Source organism: Haliotis asinina, chromosome 14, assembly GCF_037392515.1.
Source record: "Haliotis asinina isolate JCU_RB_2024 chromosome 14, JCU_Hal_asi_v2, whole genome shotgun sequence".
NCBI lineage: Eukaryota > Metazoa > Mollusca > Gastropoda > Lepetellida > Haliotidae > Haliotis > Haliotis asinina.
Window position 1 is genome coordinate 36717559 of NC_090293.1, and position 24981 is coordinate 36742539.

Consider the following 24981-nt stretch of genomic DNA (forward strand, 5'->3'; position numbering starts at 1 on the left):
CAAACCAGGACATGTTTGCTATTAAAACTGCACATACTAGAAGCAAGGTAGCAATGTAAAAGTACAAGGAGATGGACCAGACAACCCAGTGATCAACAGCATGAGCATCGATTTGCACAAGTGCGAACCGATACCATATGTGTGAACCAAGTCAGCGAGCCTGATCACCGTATCCCATTAGTCGCCTCTTACAACAAGCATAGCTGCTTTTTATGGCAAGCATGGATTGTTGAAGGCCTATTCTACCCCAGACACTGTCACACATCCCTCAAAAACAGAAAGTTTGCAACTACCACAAAGCGTTGTAAACACCTTTCCAGTTTTGTCAAATAATAAGATGAACGAGAAAGAGAGAGGTTAAAGAACTATAGCACTCAATCATCACAAGCATCAATGGCGGATCAGATCAGATCGGAATGTCATATTTTTCACATACATCAGATATATCCTTACAATTTTTCTAAAATCATAAAACTATCACCATTACTTGCAAATGCCTTTCACTTGATGGTATATTCCCCTCATAGAAATTAAAGGGATATGTGACAGAAAGTTTTGAGTAATAACTAAAAACACGCGAACAACGCCGTGTAGTATTTCAGTGGCGGATCAGATCAGAGATATGTCACATTTTTCACACACCTCAAATACACCCTAACAATTTTTAGATTATGAAACTATCACTATTTATTGCATACACATTTCACCTGATGGTATATTCCCCTCATAAAAATTAAAGGTGTGTGTGAAAGATGTTTTTGAAGCAATGATTTGAAGCAATAACTAGAAACAACGCCGTAGATCTATAGTATTTCACAGAAGAGATAGGCGATATATCATATTTTTCAAAGAACTCAAATACACTAACAACTTTATAAGTCATATAACTGTCACTGCTACTTGCAAATACTTTTCGACTAAACGTACATTCCCCTCCTAAAATTAAACGAACGTGTGAAAGAAGTTTTTACCGATACAGTTCAGTCTATCTTTGCGGTGAATCGAGACTGGATGGCCAGTGAGCTATAACATGCCACCTTGAAACTTTACTACAAATCTACTGTACTAATACTGGCACTAATAACGATCATCTGACTTAAACTGAAGTGACAAAATTAAAGGTCACATGCAACGTAAGATACAACTTTGCAGATTCTGGTACCTTTCGGTGTGCACTTACCGAAACAAATCATAAAAAATGCCAATTCAACCTGTAAAGTTGAAAAAAAACGCGATGAAAAAAAGCCCGCGAAATCGGAGTTCAAACGTTTCACTAAATTCCCCCCAGCGCTGGGGGGAAAACTGGTTTCAACAGCTGTAAAGATGACAAGAATTTTTATGGATGATCAACTTCTTTATTGCAGGGTAGCGACGTTTCGGTATAGATTCTTATACCGTTTTCAAGCGCTTGAAAACGGTATAAGAATCTATACCGAAACGTCGCTACCCTGCAATAAAGAAGTTGATCATCCATAAAAATTCTTGTCATCTTTATCTCAGCAACTTCTAGAATGCCTCTCAAACAGTTCAACAGCTGTGCTGCGCTGCGTCCATAACGCATGCGCAGTGAATAGGTTCGCGGAGCTTGAAACAGCATGCATGCCCAGCGTCTGAGGTCGTGAGCAATAGTCTAATCTCGGTTGTGTACACAAACATGTACATAATCTACTCGTTACGTAAAACAACTTGTTGACTGTGGCAAGCAGTCTCTGTCACAGAGAAAACTCAGTGTCTCGTTTATTCACACCTATATGTGTGTCTGCCTGTCTGCTAAAGACAACATGCAATACACAGCTTCAATCATTGACAACGTGCAATTTGTACTTAACACCTGTCAGACTATACGACATAAAGAAAATAAGTTGATTTATGACTCGTGCACCCGAGTCCCGTGTCTGCCACATTATGTAATTAGGCACGTGTGATACACATGACATGTTTTTATGTCTGTGGGTTGCAAACAAACTACATTCATTTTATTCGGATGACTGGATCTCACGGAAACTTGTGCAAACTCCAGATTCCAGTCCTGTTTTGTACTTGGACGAATGACAGATGGCTGGAGCCACGCAGTAGTTTACCATCTCTACTGACATGATTTTTTATTGGATCGAGCGCAAATTCAGAGAACATGTATTTTCAAAACCCAACATCTCTATATACATTCGTCATGGATATCGACTTCTTTTGGTGTATATGATTTTGCATCAAGTACACAAAAAGAAGTTGTTATCCACAAAGAATCTTACTTTCTTGTGACTGGCTATACTTCTAAAATGCCCATCAAACAGATCATCTTTCTGTACACACAATGAACCCTCAGCATGTCAGCAAATGGAACAGCCAATCGGAAGCCGTCGTTACACTTGAGTGCATATCCACCCGCTATGACTGGGTTCGGTCTCCCGAGGGCTTCGTTTCGGGGGAAGTAAGCCCAAGTACAAAATATTGCACTTTTGAATCGCGATTGTACGCTTATAATTTTGTTTATTTGTTTTTTTAAAAGCAGCAATGTATATTACATGTCATGAATAAGTGATAAATGTGTTTTAATTATGTTTGATTGACCTTTAATGTATCCTCTAAATGTAGGTTTTCAGTTGACACAACATCTCAACTCAGCGTATTTAATCAACTGTTGAAAATATACCGGACTCAATCTTAAATTCCAAGCCGCCATATTGGCTACACTGGTTAAGTAATCCCCGTGAACATACGTTAAGGGGCTTTTCGATGAGTGACGACTTCGCTAGTTAGAGTCTCCCTGCTATACGGCAGAGAATAAATGTCCCCTCATTTTTTTTCAAACGAGAAGCGGGCACTTCTGGAGGAGTTGTTTCCCCTGAATAACGCGATCGTTTACATACGCGAGCACGATCGCACGTCTCCTCAAGGAACACATGCAAGGGGTTGTCAGCGTTTCAAAGCCAACTTCGAGAGGTAGGTTTCGTCGGTTTTTAAATAAGAATACGCTGATGTGGTTTGATATTTCCGACCGATAGTTCAAGCCAACCAGTTGTCAGTATGTGCCTACAATATTCCGCTATGTCACTCATTTTCGTGGTGAATACCTGTCACGTCTCAGGTTAGCTTTTAGTAGTTTTGTTGAAACTAATGTATCGGAACGATAGTAATGTATTTAGAAATTAATGTGCGACATAAACAAACATAATTAAACATTGAACATGACCTGTTAAAAAATCAAACTCAGATAAAAACACGTGTTAATGAGAAGGCAAGTTTTGATCGAATGCATGTTGAAATGGTCGGGATGTCCGGATTTAATCAGGTTTTTAAGCCTTGGGAGTCTCACCCCTTGAATGTCGCCATAATGGAGACAATATGGAGAGTTCCAGATAAGTGTAACTGCCCTTTGGATGTTCTAAAATACCCATTTCTACGTCGATTTCGTTCCAGTTTCAAATATATGTTAATCATAAGCCTTGAAAAGGGAACGGGTCAAAATGGCCACACGAAAACATTGCAACATTGACCCTAGAAAAAGGTCAAAATGGACACAACCCAATGTCAAAATGGCCATACAGTATTTTTTTCATGTTAATGAATATTGTTCTTGAAATGCTTTCTCAAATGATATTTTGAGGTTGTTACTAATATAATATTTTGAGATGTTTTTGTTTTTCCTGTACTTCGATATGTCTATGGCATCTATGGCCAACCAGTGAATATGGTTGCCTATCATTTTGGAGAAAATGCCTGCTTACTGTCAAGGAAATGATAAGTGGATGTTGCAATAAGTTTTTAGATCCATGGAATGCTGCTGCCAATCAAATCTAGCCTCACATAGCTGCTGTCAACATAGCTGGAATAAGAAACAAATTTGCAAGGTGAGTTTTCGCTGTCTGAAATAATGATACAGTTGTGACCATTTATAGCTCATTTCGTGGGGAAATCATCAAGCTTTCGATCCATAGGCCTTGATGGGGCCTTGAAAATATTTTATGTGGTGAAATTCATCTTTGTTTGAGGAGGGGATGGTTTAATCGTTACATCACTTTCCTTATGTAGTACTAGGTTAGGGTCTATACACCTATGTCTTTCTAACACTGTTTCCAAGCAAAACATACCCCTGTGGCATCAAATGGGTTGGCCAAAAGTACAGTACAGTACAGACAATAAAACCTGGATTCAAGAGAATACAGACCAAGATTTCATGTTTCTTGTTCAGGTATAGGGACACTCCAGAGGGGACTACAGGTCAGTCTCTGGCACAGATGTTAGTGGGCGGACAAAGTTCATACGCAGAAGCAAAAATGTACAGTTGGCGAGTTAGTATATGTATTCAACTGCTGTCAGTGATGACAAGTAGCTGGCAAGGATCTTTGTTAAAGGTCACATGCAACCAAAAAATCAAACATAATTAAAACACGTTTATCACTTATTCATGACATATGATATACACTGCTGCTTTTAAAAAAACAAATAAACACAATTATAAGCGTACAATCGCGATTCAAAAGTGCAATATTTTGAACCTGGGCTTACTTCCCCCGAAACGAAGCCCTCGGGAGACCGAACCCAGCCATAGCGGGTGGATATGCACCCAAGTGAAACGACGGCTTCCGATTGGCTGTTTCATTTGCTGATATGCTAGGTTTCATTGTGTGTACAGAAAGATGATCTGTCTGATGGCCATTTTAGAAGTATAGCCAGTCACCAGAAAGTAAAATTCTTTATGGATAACAACTTCTTTTAGTGTAGTTGATTCGTCGTTTCAGTATGGATTCATATACTGTTGTCAAACTAAATCATATACACTAAAAGAAGTTGTTATCCATGAAGAATGTATATAGAGATGTTGGGTTTGGAAAATACATATTCTCTGAATTTGCGCTCGATCCAATAAAAAAATCATGTCAGTAGAGATAGTAAAGTACTGCTCGGCTGGAATCTGTCATTCGTCCAAGTACAAAGCAGGACTTGAAACTGACAAGAGTTTGCACCAGTTTCCGTGAGATCCAGTCATCCGAAAAAAATGGATGTAGTTTGTTTGCAACCCACAGACATAAAAACATGTCATGTGTATCACACGTGCCTAATTACATAATGTGGCAGACACAGGACTCGGGTGCACGAGTAATAAATCAGCTTATTTTCTTTATGTCGTATAGTCTGATAGGTGTTAAGTTCAAATTGCACGTGGTCAATGATTGAAGCTGTGTATTGCATGTTGTCTTTAGCAGACAGGCAGGCAGACATATAGGTGTGAATAAACGAGACACTGAGCTTTCTCTGTGACAGACTGCTCACCATAATCAACTTGTTTTTTTTACGTAACGAGCAGATTATTTACTTGTTTGTATACACAACCAAGATTAGACTGCTGCTCACGACCTCAGTATGCATACTGTTTCAAGCTCCGCGAATCTATTCACTGCGCATGCGTTATGAACGCAGCGCAGCACAGCTGTTGAAACCAGTTTTCCCCCCAGCGCTGGGGGGAATTTAGTGAAACGTTTGAACTCCGATTTCGCGGGCTTTTTTTTCATCGCGTTTTTTTTCAACTTTATAGATTGAATTGGCATTTTTTATGATTTTTTTCAGTAATTGCATACCAAAAGGTACCAGAATCTGCAAAGTTGTGTTTTACGTTGCATGTGACCTTTAAGAAACTGGTCATGTTTCATTTAAGATTCACCTTGAGGATTCCATGACCATTGAGCGTCATGATGATCACGTACACCATAAAGAGGTTGAGTGAAGATATGAACCAGAGAAGTCGTTCCAAGTACCTTTTCTTCCCTAGAATCAGACACGTTATGCCTAAATTGCCATATCAGAACTAGTTCTGAAAGTGTGAAACTGGTTACAGTGACTGTAGCGAAAGCTAAAACAGAAGTGGAAATCTGTGATTGAACATAGATAGCCTGGTAGGACGCAAAAGCACCAGACAGACTGGACATAAAATTGTTAACCAGACATGAATGGTTTGTAACTAAGGGTGGAGGAGTGTTGTAACTATGGTTTATTCATTGTCATTTTAGGGGCGCTTCACGATAATTGTGTTTTGGAAGGTTGGTTGGACAGGTGCTGAATACAATCTTAGATTGTACTCATGCCTCAGCTGCAGGAGCATCCGTCATTTGTCCCATGTATTGTGTCATTTCTTATAAATTAAAGCTTTCTTGAAAGAAGATAGTATTTGTTCCCACTTGGACGCCACATGACTTAAGCCGTAGTTGCTCAGTAAGTTGTTAATCTGTGTGTGTTGCAATTGTTCTTATTTTTTTCAGGTGAAGTAGCCATGGCAAATCTACAGGAGTCTGTCTGCTCCACTGCTGAAAAGCTGACCAACAAGGTTGTAGACAACAGCCCAGTACAAGAATACATGTACATGAAGAGAGAACTTACAGATATATCGTCACCCCAAAACTAGAGTTTTCCAAGTCCGTTTTATGTAAAAATAATATGTTATGGTTATCATACTACAGCTGAGGAGATATTCTTTTGATAAATGGTCAGAAAATCAGATTTCAGTGTTCTGAGTCCATTATCTCCAAATTAGGTTCAACAGACAGACAGACAGAAATACCAGCTATATGGTCTATACAACAATTGAGGTTGAGGTTGGTTATTATCATAAATAGAGATATAATTAGGTTTAAATGACATAGAACACTCTGGTTTTCATGCAGTGATGTTATTTGTGGAAAATATGATTTCTTGATGTGTAATAATCATCACTTTTGTTCTGATATAACTACTTTTGTCATTTTTACACCTTGATTATACCTTCAGATTATACAACATGAGAAAATGGTATGAGTATAAAATAAAAAAAATAATAATGTATGGCCATTTTGACATTTTGGTATGGCTACTTTGACTAGGGGTTGGTGGCCATTTTGACATTTTCGTGGCCATTTTGGCTTGGATGTTTTGAGGTCAATGTGACTAGAAAATCAGTCATAACATATAAAAACAATATACATGTATGATGAATCACTGAATGCTAAGTTTAGATTTTACTCTTTAGACGTATTGCCCAAACAGTGTTTTTACCCCTGGGGTACAGACAAAAACAAATGTCCAAAAAGTATTTATGTGTTAATCATGCCAAATGTAAACAAAGTTACATTACATTACACTTAGCAACATGAGTTTTTGTGAAGGTTGTAAGCTCACAGATTCCGTATTTTCACTAATCAGCAATTTACCCCTCAAAAAGTGTGTCATGCATCCATCCTATTGTTGTTAGAGCCAGTTAGAACATGAAATATTTTGGAGTCTTAAGCATGACTCACAAGGGTCAGCACATTGTAACACCCTGCCAATTTCTAAACATTGTACAACATATTCAGCAGTTGTAATGTATATTGACTGATCTGTTTGCAAACTCTCACAAGATTCCTTCTGACGATATTAGTGTCAACCTCATAGTGTTTTGCTGTATTTGGTTACTGGACGAAAGACTGAATTCTCCATCGCAACATGCACAGAGCATACAATCTTCTCATAAAGGAAAATGAAATTGAAGATGGACTGTCGGATTACAACTTTTTGGCATGAGAGAAGAAAGTTATCACAATCTTTAATTCAAATTTTGAGATAATGAACCATGAAAACTTCTATTTCCACCCATGTAAAATTGAGGAGTGGTTTCTCACCCAACAAACTGAGCCATGTTTCGTGATTTTACGTAAACATAATGTGACACCAAAACAGTTTGATTAGTCATGTCACATCCAACTTACCGAATAACTAGCAGAGGCTCTTAACATACTTGTGATACAACATGTGTGGGTTCAAGCAGCTGATTTGTACTGTTTGTTGGATTCAATTAATCACTCAGCCAGTATGACTTCAGAGAATGCAACATATTGATTCATTGCAGCAACTCATGTGAATCCATGAAGACATCTTGAGAGACTCTAAAAGGTTTATGGTATATTAGCCATCAGTTTAAAATAGCAGGTGCTTAATTTTAAGTTGGATGTGAAATTAGCAAAACTCTTTGAGCAGTTTCTGAATAGAAATAAAGAAACCAAGAACCACATGTTCTTTTCTTTATTTTTATTTTTTTATTGTATTTTTTTTTTATAAGATCAACAACCTTAAAATGAAAATATGCAAAATGATGCTAATGAAATATTTTTGACCAATTGCCTCAAGTATATCTCAGTAGAACACATTTAGGAATGAATATTATAGTGATGAAAGCCTGCAAAGGATATCCAAAAAAGCCAGGGCCCGCTTGCACAGAGCAATCTTAGTTACAATCAATCTTAGGCCCCTACAATCAACTTTACAATCACCATACAATTGCTATAATCCACTTGCACAAACACGATCTTAAGACAGCATGAATTTAAGATCGCAGTCTTAACTAAGATCGAACTCTTCAACGTTGGAGGTACAAATTTCTTAAACTCGACTCCTGTCTACAGTTGTCTTCAAGTGCGCATAGCATGCAGCGCAAATAAAACATGGAACTGGTTACTACACGCAAATGACACCCCTTCCTTAATCGCACCTTGCAGATTTTTCATGAAAACAAAACAAAACCCCCCAAAACCCCAACCCACAAATCTTTGAAGGAAATGATAACGTTGAAGAAAGAAGCGATAACGTGGAAGGTAACATGTATAATCACTCGTACCTCAGGGGTTATTCTCTAACTTTTCTACATTCTAATTTTTTTATGACCTAGACGTGATACTGCAACCACAGAAATATCATGTTTTATGCAAGTAATGAAATGCAAACAAATACATTAACACATTGGGTCTTGAGTTATTGACATAATAATCATGAAATGAAAAGATAGCACATAAATAAAATTTACTTATGACATAACGCCTAAATGTACCATGATTTGTCAGTGGCTGTCAAACTATGTTCGGCATCTTGTAGGTGTTATTTGGAGTAAAATCCCAAATATATCCCACAAGCATTAGATTTGTAAAGATATGAAAGTGTGACATGACTGTTGGAGTGTTGTGGAAAATTCATTACAGGGAAACATCAAAACGTAACTTATTTTTGTGTGTTGTATGTGTTGTTGAATGCTCATCCACAGTATATTAATTACTTTATGATATTTTGTTGGTAATTATTTTTTCGTTTTGTTAAGAAAACGTTTTATGCAAATTTCACATACCCCAGCATGTGTATTTTTCCCGTTTGAAGAATACTTATTTAAAATGCATAGTTTACAACTCTTGTCTCTCGTCAGATTCAATTTTCACAACTAGAAAAAACATAATTCTGCACGTTATCCAACTGTAGATTATTTCAATGATAAACTAAGACAAAATCATTAACCAAAAAGAAACATGTGGAGATCTGTTCTGTCACAACAAAACGTGCATTGTATTTAGTCATTGAGGATTTTACGGCAACGGCATAATATGCAAAGGGAAACCACTCCCATCTTGCGTAAAAACTAAGATTAGCTGCCCTTGAGTTATTGAAAAGGTCATGGCCACTGCTAATCGCATGCAGACACCTTTCGTTACTATCCTTTCCTTGTTTATCAACAGGGCATGTTGTTCATACTTTTCCAATGCTGAATCGGGTGAGAATTGTACTCTATGATATCGACTCGATATTTCTGTTGTTCACTACCGCTAATAACGATATTTCTGACGTTAAATCGATGTTGCATTCTCCGTGTCGCTGAAGTGTCGAGGCGAATCATACAGTTTTATGCAATGTGAAAGCAATCCCCAAACGTAAAGCTAATTATTTGCGTGAAATTGACACCAGCGTGGACGCCATTTTGCTACTGACTACAATGATCTTAGCTCCTTACAATTGCTTCCGACCAATTGTAAGTTTTGATTGTAACTTACAATGATCTTAGCCTACAATTGCTTTGTGCAAGTGGATGGCGATTGTAGCCGAAGCCTAAGATCGCGATCTTAAGGATTTACAAAAATTGTAGCTCTAAGATCGTTTTGTGCAAGTGGGCCCAGATGTTTTGTATGATCAAAAGCAGTCATCTTGAAAAATTGGTGGCAGCTTTGATTGTTGACTGACCAAAGCTGTTATCTTTAAGATGAATTCTGTTGAGTAAACTTGACAGTTTTGGTCCTTTATCATGTAGAACTTAAGGCACCATGATTATTTAATATGGACAAAAGTAACAGAATTATATTTTTTATCTTTCCATTATTCAGTTAAACCATCCATATGATGTCTTTTTTGTTTCATTAAAACATTGTGATGCAAGCTACATTAAAGTGACATTAGACATCAGTTTGAAAAAACATAAAAAATGATAATCAAAAGAAAAATGTTATTTTTGTAAAACTAGTGGTGAGAGATTTTGTCTAATCTGCAAAATGGACACGTTCAACAAGAAGTATGTTGAACATGAAGATGCTCCATCATCCAGATTTGAGGCAGCTGATAAGGCCAAATGACTGTTACAAAATCTTCAACGTGTGCATCTATACATAACCATCCAAAAAAAGTCCACAAAATCATCATGTATAATGGTCATCATTACCAATCAAACGTAATTCCTTTTGGAATATTTTACAAATAACTATTGCTAAGTGAATGGCATTTCAAATTGCAGTTCTGAAGGAGGGTTGCCCACTGACAGACCTGTTGGCAACAAGATAGCAACCTTAATATCTCCAGTTCAAACCCTTTGGCATCGACTGTTGGCATGGCATTAAATAGAAGATTCAGTGCTCTTAGTATATACCTGAAAAGAACAGCTCGAAGAAAAGGATTATATTCATGCCTCCACTGCCCGCCACTTTTAGAGAAGTCTTTAACTGTGGAACTCAATCCTTTTTGCAACATCCAATCTGCTTGAAGTAAGAGCCATGGCATCCATGCTAGCTCCTCATGGCAACCTCTCCATCACACCCATTATGGAAGGTTGTTTGATACTGTCTGATACTGTCTTTGCCAACCAGTGTCTCAGAGACTCTGGTAGGTTGTTGTGGTATTCAACAATTTGGACCTATGGTTCTAGTAGCTCCCAAACTGAAAAGAATGTGGTACCCCTTTTTCACCAAGATTCAAGAAAATTTTAAGTTCCCACTGCATTATATGAACAGAACATAAATTCACATTTAGGTGACTGCCCACCGCCTACATCAATTAATTCAACCACAATTTATGAATGAGATAAAGAAAGATATGTATTTTTCAGAGTGAAAATGCTACTTATCCTGATTCATACCACTGGAGTAACATCATCAATCAGGATAAGTTTGAAATAAAAAAATTATGTTCACTCAAAAACATACTGTTCTGTTTATGTATGCTTCAGGGAACTTCAAGGATGTCGCACAAGAGAAAAAGGACATATTTCTTGTGATTGACTATCTCGAGAGAGACATTTTACCCAAATTTTGAAATTGATTTACACCCAAGAGCATTAATCAAGCACCTCCCACTTCATTCTCATTGCTACATGTTGTGTTTGCTTTGGAAAGCAAATCCACAAAATATTATTGTAGCTGTAGCATATTTAATTCTTATTTAAGCACAAAAACAACTCAAACTGAAATTTGGTTACAAAGAGGAAAAGTCAGAATATCAACAATGCCATAAACTATGGTCACCATTAGTGCTCAAACATTTTGATTATATTTCAGTTAATGATAACTACCTGGTGTAGCCATCCCATGCACAGAAAAATCTGCCAGTGTTGTCTTACACTGAACAAGAAGATATATAGCTCAAATTTGGCGTCCAAGATAGTCCCAAAAATATCCAGGATCGGATGGTCAGGCTCGCTGATGGTTGACGTATTTCATTGGTTCCCAATTGCGCAGATCACTGCTCATGCTGTTGATCACAAGACTGTCTGCTCCAGACTTAATTATTTACAGACTTCTGCCATATAGCTGGAATATTACTGGGTGTGGTGCAAAACTAAACTGACTCACTTTTTTTAGTGGCTTCTTGTGGACCAGGGTAATTTTTCGATGATGTTCTACAAATGGGCAGTCAGAGTTGTGAGGTCTTGCATTGTTGTCCATGATTGTCAAATGACTGGCAAGGGGATGGACATCAAAGAGTCCATCAGTAGTGTGTAGAACTTAATTACTATTAACAGGCCCATGAACTGTATCAAAGATGGCACCAAGCCTGTGCCAGTTTGTGAGAAAGGGATGCCTGATTCGGACCTGCAGCCTCCTGATTATACAGATGGAGAGTTGGAAAAGTCTCAATTGCAGTTTTTTGGCATCTGTCACGGGATTGCATCTTGGCAGACAAATTTGGACTTGATCATCATGTTCCTTGTGCTTATGTGGTCTTCCAGGTTTTGGACCATCCTTAACTTCTCTGACGGTTAGATGCTTCAAAACAAGTCAACTCAGAACTTACTGTAAAACTGTCATGCACATACTGTAATGTTTACCATTCATGGAACCTGTGACAAATAGATTTGGAGATAACTGGTATGTGGCACATTAAGAAATGTTAATCATATTCAATTATACATTATAGCATCTTTTGTTCTATAGAATTGCAGTTTATGGTTTTTGATTTACCTATATCTAATTATATTGTTGGAATTTCAGCTTCAGTAATGATTCTGTCATTGCCGTATTTGTATAGGTATATCAATGTGTCATGATAATGAGACTTGTATTAAATATTCAATAAGGGAACTGTACACAACATGTTTTGTGTTTGTGAAACAAAACACTATCTTAGTATTGGTCAGTGTTAGTGATTGAAAGTATGCGATGATTTTTCTCACCTCTGAAATTTGGTTGAAAATAAAATGATATGAGACATTTGTTGTCCAAGTATATAAAGGTTATCTCCCTTTGAGTGTGATCTCATTTAACTGTTCTCATCAAAACACATCACATCACAAAACACTGGACACGCGCATGCGCACACGCACACGCACACGCTCACGCACACACACACCCCTATGGATCAGTCCATGGCTTTTATTGATGTGGAGATTCTGGTGATCTGGTGATGCGCGTCAACTCATAATGAAATCAAGGAAGCCTGCACAAATGTTAAACTTGACAAGAAATTTTTTCAGAGTCCAAAATTTGAGATTGATTTTCTTGATGGCAGTGTACTCCTCATAAGATGAAATGTTGACTTTGCAGTGAATTTACAGAAAATGTCAGTGGATGCCCTTGCTTGGCACAAATGGCATAACTACAAAAAAGCATCCAACACTGTCCCTCATGAATGGATTCTGAAGTCTCTTGATTATATTGATCTCCTTGAGCGACTACTGGATTTACTTAAAGGGGCACTGATGTGGAGCGAATAATGTTTCATGCCAACGGTCTAATTGCGAAACCAAACTGCAAATTGGTCAGCACCCACTCCCTGGACCGTGATGGACAAAGGGCTGGGCTCCTGTCCACATTAGCAGAATTTCTTCACCCTAAACAGTCATGAGGCCGGATGCCCATCATACGCCATTATTTAAAAATATCCATGGTATTCTTTGTCTGATTGTAACAAAATATCCCAGCAGTGTAGTTTTTTTCTGATGCCTGGATGGTATAGTGACTGACACAATTTGATCCTATTTCTGTGCTTCTTTAATGTGCTTCTTCTTCTCATTATTGGTTAACTAAATTCTGTAGAATGGCGGACATTATACAAATAGTTGCCAGGTGTGCTATCTTGGGTGACCAATGAGAGGTTTGTTAGGTTTTCACCAATATGAAAGACCTGAAACCATGTGTCACTTTTTTTGCAAATCAGACTCTAGACACAACATATAGCAGGATTATTTACCAGTGGATATTGATGATATTGATGAATATATTGATGATATTGATGATATTGATGGATACATTCCTGAACAAGGTAATAGCCTGACATTGTTGCTATAAAATTAGTCTGTTTTAAATTCAACATTTGCATGTTGCAAGTGTTCCAAGTAAAAATGACTTCACCATATTTGATCTGTCTATAATTAAACTCTCAATTGAGCGTACAGACTGCGCAGCAGAGGTTACGAACCAGTGACTGTTTCTGGGATATCATTCGGGTACTCATGGGAGAAAAACAATAACAAAAGGAACAACCACTCAGTGGTGGAGTGTAACAAATAACACTGAGACTAAGTTTACTTAGACTGCCAAAGCTCCTGGGGAATACTTGAATCCAATTTGTCAGGAACAATGGTTGGTGTTGGATAAATACAAGTTAGAACAGTAGTTGGGTAGTGATGGTCAAAACAATGTGATCTTGCCTTAATACATCCTCGATATCTCCAGGATATACGTTCCGATAAGTAAGTTCCGATAATTTTATAACCCCCTATGCTGGCTCCGCATTCTCACAGTAACTGAACTTGCCAGTAGAAACAAAGATAGCAGTTGCAGCTGCAAAGATTTGTTCACAGTGCGACTCAGACTTATGGGAAGTCACACAGACAAGTTGATAGGTCTGAAACTTAAGAGAAAAATACTTGCAAGAACTCTTACTTCTTTCAGAGAACCTCTGCATGATTTGTGTTATGGATACACATTATTGGGTAGGAGTGATTATCTCCTCAGTCCCCAATCTTTTAGGTGTTTCCAATGGAGTCTCACTCAAGGTGTGAAAACTAAGTGGGCAGACTGTCTAGGGTTGCAGTAGAGATACTCAGGGGCACAGGAACCTTACCAGTCTCATTCAGTCCAGTTAGACACTACGCCTATCCTTTAAGACTGTGCATGGAATCCATTGTCTCTTTTAGCTAAGAATGTGTATTGCATGGACAAAGACACCTGTGGGTACCAAGGAAAAGAGCTGTCATGTCATCTTTGAAAATATCTTGTCAGGAAAGTTGGGTAGGTGGCACACCACAGGCACTGTCTGATTCAAAGACAAACTTAACACAAGTATTAAACATTATCTGTATCGACTTCTAATTCACAGATTCAGGAAGGTTGCCTATTTACTGCGCTCTTTTTACCTTGCTTTACAAACTGCACATTGCCAACAGAAACTGAACAGAGAAGCAAATACATTTGAATGTAGTCACTGATGACCTGCAAGATACAGGATGCAGAAACATCTGAACATGACTTTTCTTGTAATATTCCTGGCCCATATGGTTTCCTAATTCATCTGCCAGTACTAGACATTGTTTACTTCAACACCAGATTCAAACCAAGTGTTGAAGTTTTATTTCTTCTCATACAGTGTTAGATGCACCCTTGCACCATTTGTATACTGTGATGAAGGAGCTATTAACTTTTAACAAGTATTCTGTTTATTTTTTAAAGTTCACCAACCTTGGAGGCCATGGTATCTGAGTAGGTTAGGCATCTGACTCTGTGTGCTAGCAATTGGGTACCTGACTCTGAGGGTGTGGATTCATATCACGAATGGGACTCAACCCAACAAAAGACCTAGACTATGTACTTGACTGAGAAACTGTAATCCCAAATATAACAGATATTACATCTCACCACTTACTAAATAGCTTTGTGTATTTTTTTAAAAGCTTTTTAAAAACCTGTTGTATCAAAGATGAAGGGTTCATTTCAGATTGGTTTTCTTCAAATTCAAATGTTTAATGACTGTGTTTAACAGATCTTGGTTTGGTTTGTCATTTTCTAATTGTTGGCCTTACCTGTATCATAAGTCAATTATAGTATGTGAACTTAATTTAATCAATAATTAATCCTGTATAGCTACCAAGTCACAGCAATTTGACATGACCCACCTTAGTATCACACGTTTTTAAAGGCTAGAAGGAATATTGGAGTCACACATAGATGGATGAAGTCAGCAAGATCATCAAGGTTGGATTAATAACATCTTGTTTACCATAATGACTGAGTGATCAAGCTGTGGATGTAGCATGAGAAAGGTGTGGAGGGCATTTCACTGGTACTTTGGGAACTCAACCGTTTACAGACCCATCCCACTTGGAATGGGGAGCCCATATAAGTTGTCTGGAAATGTTTATTTCCAAAATTGCACCCTCAATGCAATAAACACCTTGTTACGAATAAAGGAGCACTTGTACTTCCATGTGTTCCCTTACTTGTTTCCATGAGTATATTATGAGTTTGATGTTATTTATCCTGTTGGATGTGCACAAGCTATTCTGTATATCAGATGTAATGCCGACCAATTGTGTTTCAGAATTTAAATATTGTTTTTTTGATAGGTTATCCTAACTTATACATACTTGATAATTTAGAATATCAAGATACTGTCTTTCACACAACCTGTTACAGAAATTTATCATTGAAGAGGCCATATGTTAGACATATGTTAGAGACAATAAGAAATGCAGGATTAGTGGCAATGGTACATTGTTTGAATTATTAATATACCTTCTATTGTATTCCAGTTATGGAAAATCAAGCTCAGGCTCCAGAATTCCAGCTGAGCAACAGCACTGACAGATTTGCAGACAAGACCAAGAATGTCTTTGGCTGTCTCTCCATACTGGAAATAAAACATGAGGAACATCAGAAGGCTCATCAGACATCTTATGATGATCTTCTGAAGAAAGATCCAAATGAAGATGATACAAGAACAATAGAGAAAATTGCCAAGTATAAACATCATGGAGAGAAGCATGATCTGCACAGTGACAAACCATATATCCACTCACAAAACAGAAGTTATGGCAGACCATGGCATACACAGGATCTAGATAGGCATTTTAAATGTCCTCCTAAACCATTTTCACACCGCAGATGTCATGGACATGATACCCCAGATTATGAACTTCATCCAGATAGATGGACAGCCTACTCTCTACACGATGTGTCCAACTCTGATATGTCTGATTCTTCTAACACACAGGCAGCATTCAAGTTCTTAGATGAGAGGAAAAGATTACGAGAACTTGAAGGACATTCTGAAGAAGATGCACCTGCTGACCTGGATGGGACTGCCTGTTCCAAGATGGCAATAAAGTTTGTGAGGCGCCAAGACAGGAAGGGGCAGAAAATTAATTCACAGAGCTGCAGCACCAGCAGTCAGAAGGAGGTGGCTCTGCTGGACGTAGAGGAAATAGAAAATGAAGATGAGATTGCTGAAGTTTGTGAAAAAAACATAAATGAAAAAGTTTCATTTAAGAGAAAACGAGGAAATAAAAAAAATTTTCGTTCACGTGCAAGTCAGGAGGAAGTCAAGGATGATTAAAATGATCTTCACATGATGCACAAAGACTCAGTTGATCTTACCTGTATTTAGAAAAATAAGAGAGGTGAATTCTGTTATCATTTACAAAATCCATGAAGATCCAGGGTTAAATAGGTCTTTAGCAACTCATGCTTGCCACAAAAGGCGACTATGTTTGTCGTAAGATGCGACTAACTGGATCAGATGGTCAGGCTCACTGACTTGGTTGACACATTTCATTGGTTCCCAATTGCTTTGATGCTTATGCTGTTGATCACTGAATTATCTGGTTGATCGTATTTATTTGCAGACCGCTGCCATATGGCTGGAATATTGCTGAGTGCAGCGTAAAACTCGCTATCATTTACAAATTACTCTTTCTCTCTTAAGATATAAGTAACAAAATCAACATCAGACACTTTTGAAAGTATATCTATCGATTGTAAGGTTACATGTGTTTCATTGCCATGTTGACTAAGTTATTTAACCAGTTTGGCATATTTATTCACTCAAAGAAAGAGTTCCTCAGTTTTTATTTTACAAAATGCTTCAACAGAGTTCTTAGAATAAATGAAAATTATAAAATGGTAACAGCATTTAGTGTATTTCAAATATGTTTTCACTGATATTTGATCATGATTGTTTAATTTGCATATATACATTGGGGTGTGACATATATGTTTTTATGTCATAAGAGTATGTCATGGATATATGCTTATTTGCATTATAAAAGCATAGAAATGTCATTTTTATTTTGGTTTCTATGGAAATGATTTCAACTTAGTATAAAAGGGAGGGGTGACCTTTGTTTCTGGAGCACAACTGAAAAAAAACAATATCTTTCAATAAAATGTGGTAGATATATCAAACATGAGCCAAATAGGTGCCTTTTGCTATTTACAGAATTTTGTCATTATTATTTTTCTTGGTTTGCATGGAAACGATTGTACTTAGTCTCAAAGGAAGGGATGGGCTCCGTTTCCGGAACACAACTTGAAAGCTTCTTAATATCTTTCATATCTTTAAAAACTTGGCAGATGTGTGAGGTAGACCCCAAAGTGGTGCCTTTTGCTTCTAACAGATTTTTGGCATTTTTATTTTTCCCTGTTTCCATGGAAACGATTTGGACTTCTCAAAAGAGAGGGAGGGATAAGCTTCGTTTCTAGAGCACAACTATTTCATATCTTTCAAGATATATGAGGCAATCCCTTAAGTGGTGCCTCTTGCCATTAACAGATTTTTGTGAGTTATCATTTTCTCAGTTTCCATGGAAATGATTTGTACTTAGTCTCAAAAGGGAGGGATGGGCTAGGTTTCCAGAGCACAACTTGACAAATCTTGAAATGGTGATTTTTTTCTGATTACAGCTATATGGCATTTATATTTTTCATGAATTCCATGGAAACAATTCAAACAGTCTCAATACGTAACTCAATAAGATGATTTTTCCTTTGAAATATGGGGGGTGGGGGGGGGGATATGTCATTTTCTGTTGACTCTTGTTTTTTGCGCTTATTCAGTATAGTTCTGTAACGAACGATGAGGCTGATGTAATATCAGTTCCGTACCAGACCACCCAACATTTCTAGCGGCAGAGCCTCGTTTCGAGATTTCCACTGACATCGAACATTAGTATAAAACAATGACAGTGGCGTTGAATAATCGCACAGACACACAGGGAATTCAAATATGGCTTTGTATGAATTACGTAAATATTCACTCTGTGGGTTCTCATTTTTTTGACAACTCGACAGAATCGAAAAACTACTGATCACAAAGCAGAAATCCCCTATACATATGGACATAAACACACACACACACGTACATACATACCCACAGAGAGAGCAATATGGTTACTTAGGAGGCCTAGGTTAGAGAAAAGAGATGCCCCTAAGTAATGTAAGACGCGCATCTAATGTGCAATGTTTCCGTACTGCTGGATACCCGTTGCAGGTGAGAAACAATCCAAAGGAAGTATTTGTTAAATGCAATGTTTCGAAAAGATTCCATCGGAACTATTTTGTCGTAATTATCAACTATTTCCTATTTGTGCAGTTACTGCCTTCTCTTTGCGCTCTGGACCCGTGAAGGTCCCGGGGTAGAATAAGCCTTCAGCAACCCATGCCATAAACGGTGACTGTGCTTGTCGTAAGAGGCAACTAACGGGATCAGGTAGTGAGGCATGTCATCTTGGTTGACACGTCATCGGTTCCCAGTTGCGCAGATCGATGCTCATGTTGTTCATCACTGGATTGTCTGGTCCAGACTCGATTATTTACAGACCGCCGTCATATAGCTGGAATATTCCTGAGTGTGTCGTAAAACTAAACTCACCCACTCACACTCTCTTTGCGTTCTATATGAAATATATATAGAATGTATGAAATACCTCTGATATGCTCGAAGACGGCAGAATGATAGCGGTGACTATATTAGACAAGGGTCAGACATGCAAACGGGGCGATGTCTCTGCAGACTTCGTGTCCTCCTTGGGCGTTCTTGCTGTCCAACCAACATTAGAATGAGGTGCGCGAAAGACGCCTTTGTGAACGGCGAGATGATACTACCATACAAATGCTTGAGCAGAAGAATGACTGTTCCAAATCATTGCGTAGAAAGTGATTACTGCAAGGATCACAACGGACACGTGCGCGATGTGTTCACTGCCATCCTCGATATCTCCCTGGTATACTCCCTTGGCTGGCTTTTTATCCAATCAGGTGTCTCCGCTGGGACGTTGAGCGAACCAATCCCAACTCATTTTCGCTTTTTAAATTATCTAACCGATTAAACTTGGCAAACAAATCATGCAGAGGTTCTCTGAAAGAGGTAGATGGGGTTCTTGATATATATTTTAAAAGTTTCGGATCTATAAATTTGTCTGTATGACTTCCTCAAATTGTGAGTCGCACGGCGAGCAAACCTTCGCAGTTGCGACTGCTACCTTTGTTGACAATGGCAAGCTCGGTTATAACGGCGGCCTATCTGATTGGCTACTGTGAGAATGCGGAGCCAGCAAGGTGAGGAAATAAAATTATCGGGCCGATCCGTAGATGCGCCAAGGGTATAGTAGAGACGTATCGGAACGTATACCCTAGAGATATCGAGGATGGCAGTGAACTGATCCACTACCTATTCGAAAGGGGAACAGGTTATGAAAACTTTGCGCACGTCTCCGTTGTGATCCTTGCAGTAATCACTTTCTACGCAATGATTTGGAACCGTCATTCTTCTGCTCAGACATTTGTATGGTAGTATCATGTAAAATGCACTGTGGAAAGAGTGGTAAACTCTTGAAATTATGTTGCACTCTAAATTGGATAAACGGGGTCCAGTCATTCATTCACAATAATTCAGTACAAGTGTACTATAGCCGACAGCACACACAGTGCTTTGAAAAAAGCAAGCGATGCTACTTGTATATTTGTCAGTACCTTGCACAAAATAAATGAAAAAGGTAAATGCGTTCCCGCGATGGGTACCAGTGAGTTCACTCGCCCAGGAAAAACTGCGTTCTCGTATCGAAGAGAAAAACATAATTTGCTGATGAACACTGACAAGCATTATGATAATGACTACTGATGATTTGGGATATGCAGGAAGTAAAAACACAATACGTAAATGTTTAAGGAAAATTGGTTTCAAATGGCGAAAAATTCGTTCAGACAGACATGTCCTAATGGAGCGAAGAGACATTGTTGCATGGCGTTTGAGTCATCTCAGAATAATTGGTCAGTACATAAACATAACCGTGCAATCGTATGTATCCTCGAAACATGGGTACACGCCAGTCACGCTGTATCAAAACGTTGGCAAAATGATCAGGGAGCAGTTGGCGGCATTTGGGTACCAACGGGGATAGATCCAAGATTAATTACAGACGACACAAAAATACACACACACAAAGAAAGCTGAGTGTTGTATTGGGTTGTGTATGGAAATCGTCAACCGCAAAATAGCAAATAGAATAAGGACTATGATTTATGGATATACAACTTCTTTTATTCAGTGAGTGCGACGTAGTCCTCATTCTTCATCTACAATGGCTATCAAAGATAGTAAAAGATAGTAAATGGACTGCTCCGCTATTCAGAATCACAGGTTCAAATGACAGGTCGGCATTATTCTTAAGTTCATAACACGGCATTAATTGGACGGGTAACCCGCATACTTGTGACGAGTGGGTAAACAGTCGACCCGGGCACCCATCACACTACTCCGACCCTCTTCGATCACCTGTCTAATAAATGAAGAATTAATTGACTGTGTTTGTAATTTTTGTACATCTTATGTTTGTGGACGAAAAGAGCACTGAAAACTCACAAGATATCAATCATCGACAACTAAACATGTCACGTGTAACATAAGCAGGTAGTTGTTTTCATGTACAAGACTCAGGAACGCCGGCATCTCCCTCAAATAGAATCTGAACAGAAGAACAGTAAAAGATGACGTACTGTGGCCTTATGCCCGTTTACTAAACTGCACGATCCATTTGTTTGGCCAGTTGTAAGTAAAGGCTTATCGATGTATGGACCAGAGGACTATTCATCTATCAACGTGATGCAAAATCATGCTATGATATATTACCTTGGTCTGGGCTGGTGACGTCAATATCAGCACCAAATCAAGCAGCTATTTGTGGCAAGGCATGGAACCGTGTAAATATATGACAAGATATATGCTTGATTCGTTACTGGAGGAGAATGAATGATCAAGAACGTACAAATACCTATGTTTTTAATTGGGAAAATAATCAAGCATGGAACAGAAACAAGACTTAGTTTTACTGGCAGTTACCAAGGACACTGTTTTAAACAACTTCATCTCTGTAAGAGACTTTAAGGAAGTATTGTAAGTTCATCCAGCAATGTCATTAAAACGGGAGAACACAAAACCGGGATCGTGGAAAACCAAAATCAGGTACTACAGAATCCATTAATCAATCTTCGTAATAGAGGCCATGTTCTAACATCTTTGTCCAAGTGTCACACACGTGCCTTCGCCTTGTTCAGGACGGACACAGCGCCTACAGCTGAAATTTTCGCTTTACCGCGACTTAGCAGAAAACCTTTTAAGATCAGCAAAGTTCTTCATGTCACGTTTACCCTCTTACCAGAACCTGAGAAGTTATCACTCCTTTTGAGCTCTGAAGATCTTAAATAATACTGTTTGCGAATGTGTAGAACCCTTTTGGGACGCCGCCAGATATTATATAAACAAGTTTATGATTTTATATTTATACATCAGCCTATAACCCTACTGAAGATATCTACTTTAGATATAGTTTCAACATTTGGTATTCCCTGTTGAAAAACAACTGGGATGAGACTGGCAACCGACGCCTCGCCTTGCACGCGCAATGCACGTGCCCTCCACTTGCTTCCCGTACCCCGCACGTGCGCTGCCCGTACTGCCCATCTTGCGAGGAACACACGGTTCGTACCGAGAGACAATCCCATTCTTCACAGCGATCCTTCGTTGCCTAGTGGATAAAACCGTCATGATGGTTTGAGAAGGGATGCAGTGGCCATGTTCCATGTCGCAGAGTGACGTAGCGATTTGAACTTGAAACTCCCTCAAGGTATCGAATGCTCTTTGCTGCACAGTTTCAACTGGAATGTGCTTTGGATTGCGTTGCGTCGATGCCTCTCTTATCCTTGTAAGAAGTCTCTTCAAAATCAACATTTTCAGGTAAAATCGATTTTTCACTTTCACAATTGTGTAAAATCATCTTATCAACACTTTTGTGTCATATTTTGACGATTGTTTGACTACAACAGGAAATATTTCTAACACAAATCGCCTACGCGTTTCTTGTTTGGGATAATATATGTAGTGATGACTCTATCTATGTTTGTAAAGTTACTTCACCAAGCTGTAGCCCACATTAAAAGTGTGTACCCGTCTGTGAGTAAAGTTGATCAAGACAGGGAGCAGTCCCCATAATGGGATCAAGAATTAGTGGAGTTGAAGTATAAGGACAATCCTCTTAGAGCTCATAGTTTTCAGAGTTAGGAAGGAAGGCCACTTCTGTTAAAACAGAGAAGTTGGTAGCTGCTGGTAGGGATTCTAAGTTATTTCGAAAAGTGTACCTCTTCTTATGGTATTTCCCAGTCTATAACTAGTTGCAGATCGAGATGGGTCCTTTCTCTCATATGAGGATAGTGATGTGTATTTTTCACCTGAGAGATCAGAAGGGATTCATGATCCTATTGCTAAATAGAAAGTTTTGCGTCAGATAGTTAATTCTTCTAAAAACACCACCACACAAGTACAAGCAGGCATAAATATACTATAATATAGTCAAAAAGGATACTTCACAAAATGTAATGTTTAAAAATAACGAATAATTTTTCTCTGATGATACATCTATGTATCTGAAATTTGATCCCTGTCTTTCGATTCTAGAAACACGTTAACAAACCCCACTCAAATCCATCCATTCGTCGTACAAATGGCGATAGTGCCAAATCAGGTTTTGCATGTGCAGTCGATTACGTGATCTTCGCATCGAAGGTCGTCTACAACAAACTGGCACCACTTTTTTTGATCGCCCTAGGTCGGGGTACCCGTGGCGAGCCACCTCCTCGTGGTAGGTGCTGGGTAACGCGAAGAGCTCGCCGACACCCCCGTTGTGGAACCGGGGGGATATTTGGTCCACCAACCCGTTTGCCGTGGGTTGCGGCCCTGTGTCGGTGGAGTGTGGGAGTCTGGGGGTTGAGAGCACTGGGGGGCATGTGACTGCGTTCCCTTTGCTCAACACACCCCTTCGACCCTTACTCTAGACGGGAGGTTGAATGGGCCCGGTTCAGCCAATTGGTTGGTCATGCCAAGCCCTGTGTATGGACTGTTTATATGTCAATGCACAAATCGTATTTGGAATTGTTTGATTTTCGGACTTGGACTTATTATTACAGTGCAATGATTTGGAATTTGAAATATGTTAATATGTATTTGAACTTTGCCTAGAGTCTTATGCCAGAGGGCGGTGGCTCATGGGCCAGTCTGGTGGATTAGTTATTTATAATTCTTCCGCTAGAGTATATCATCTGAGTATCCTTGGTGCTGCAAGTCGGAGGCCCACTTGTTTTTAGCATTGTCCTTGTGATACTCCATGGTGGGTGGGGACCTCAGATGATGAACCATACTACATTACCCATGGCTTACACAACCCCCCTAAAAAGAAACAAACGTCACCTTGACTATGGTGATGATGAACCTCGACCGTCCAGCTCAATCGAATATTGGCCACGATTTCTCGATATGGAAACTCTTGACAAATCACCTATTAAATTAAATCCTTTTGCAGTATCAAAAGGTATACATGGTATTGCGGGTGATGTCAGAAATGTCTGGCGATTACGTTCACGCTGTCTCCTTATAGAGTGTAATCGGAAACAACAATCCACCAACCTGATGTCTACCGAATTGTTCGTTGGAGTTCCGGTCTCAATTTCCCCTGACAGGACTCTGAATACGAGCAAAGGGATTGTCAGAGACAGAGATCGACTGTTTTCTGATATGTCAGAACTTGATATCGCGGCAGAAATGAAAGAGCAAGGAGTGATTTTTGTCAAAAGATTTACAACACGAATAAACTCTGAAACAAAACCTACTAATACGTATCTTTTTCCATTTTTCTTCACCAACCATTCCAAAGTCAGTTAGAGCAGGATATTGCAATCTCAGTGTTGATACCTATATTCCCAATCCACTGAGATGTTTCAAATGTCAAAAGTATGGACACGGTGTCACTACCTGTACTCATTGCAGTGAGAAAACTCATGTTACTGAGGATTGCAATAACAACATTAAAAAATGTGCAAACTGCTCTGGGACACATCTTTCTCTAAACAATGTCCCATCTGGATTCAACAAATGGAAATAAACAAAATTAAATTCACGCAAAATATTAGTTTTGCT

General features: G+C 38.7%; 1 protein-coding gene across 3 annotated transcripts; it reads left to right on the forward strand.

Annotated features, from left to right (window-relative positions):
* Nucleotides 1-2825: 2825 nt before the first annotated feature.
* On the forward strand, nt 2826-17801 carry LOC137261831 (uncharacterized). 3 transcript variants are annotated; one of them, XM_067799629.1, is made up of 4 exons: nt 2826-2940; nt 3760-3848; nt 6255-6319; nt 16274-17801. In XM_067799629.1, exon 4 carries the CDS (start codon nt 16276-16278, stop codon nt 17074-17076), a length of 801 nt encoding a protein of 266 aa, XP_067655730.1. In that variant the 5' UTR covers nt 2826-2940; nt 3760-3848; nt 6255-6319; nt 16274-16275; the 3' UTR covers nt 17077-17801. The 3 variants fall into 3 exon arrangements, with proteins under 3 accessions (XP_067655730.1, XP_067655729.1, XP_067655731.1); XM_067799630.1 differs by lacking the exon at nt 3760-3848 and having other exon boundaries at nt 2876-2940; XM_067799628.1 differs by lacking the exons at nt 3760-3848; nt 6255-6319 and having other exon boundaries at nt 2836-2940.
* Nucleotides 17802-24981: the final 7180 nt, after the last annotated feature.

What these genes read in the sequence shown, in the direction of transcription:
- LOC137261831 (XM_067799628.1), top strand. Translation starts at nt 2,901, where the DNA reads ATGCAAGGGGTTGTCAGCGTTTCAAAGCCAACTTCGAGAG. An exon ending in TTCAAAGCCAACTTCGAGAG is followed by an intron (nt 2,941 to 16,273) that starts GTAGGTTTCGTC and finishes ATTGTATTCCAG; the next exon opens with TTATGGAAAATCAAGCTCAG.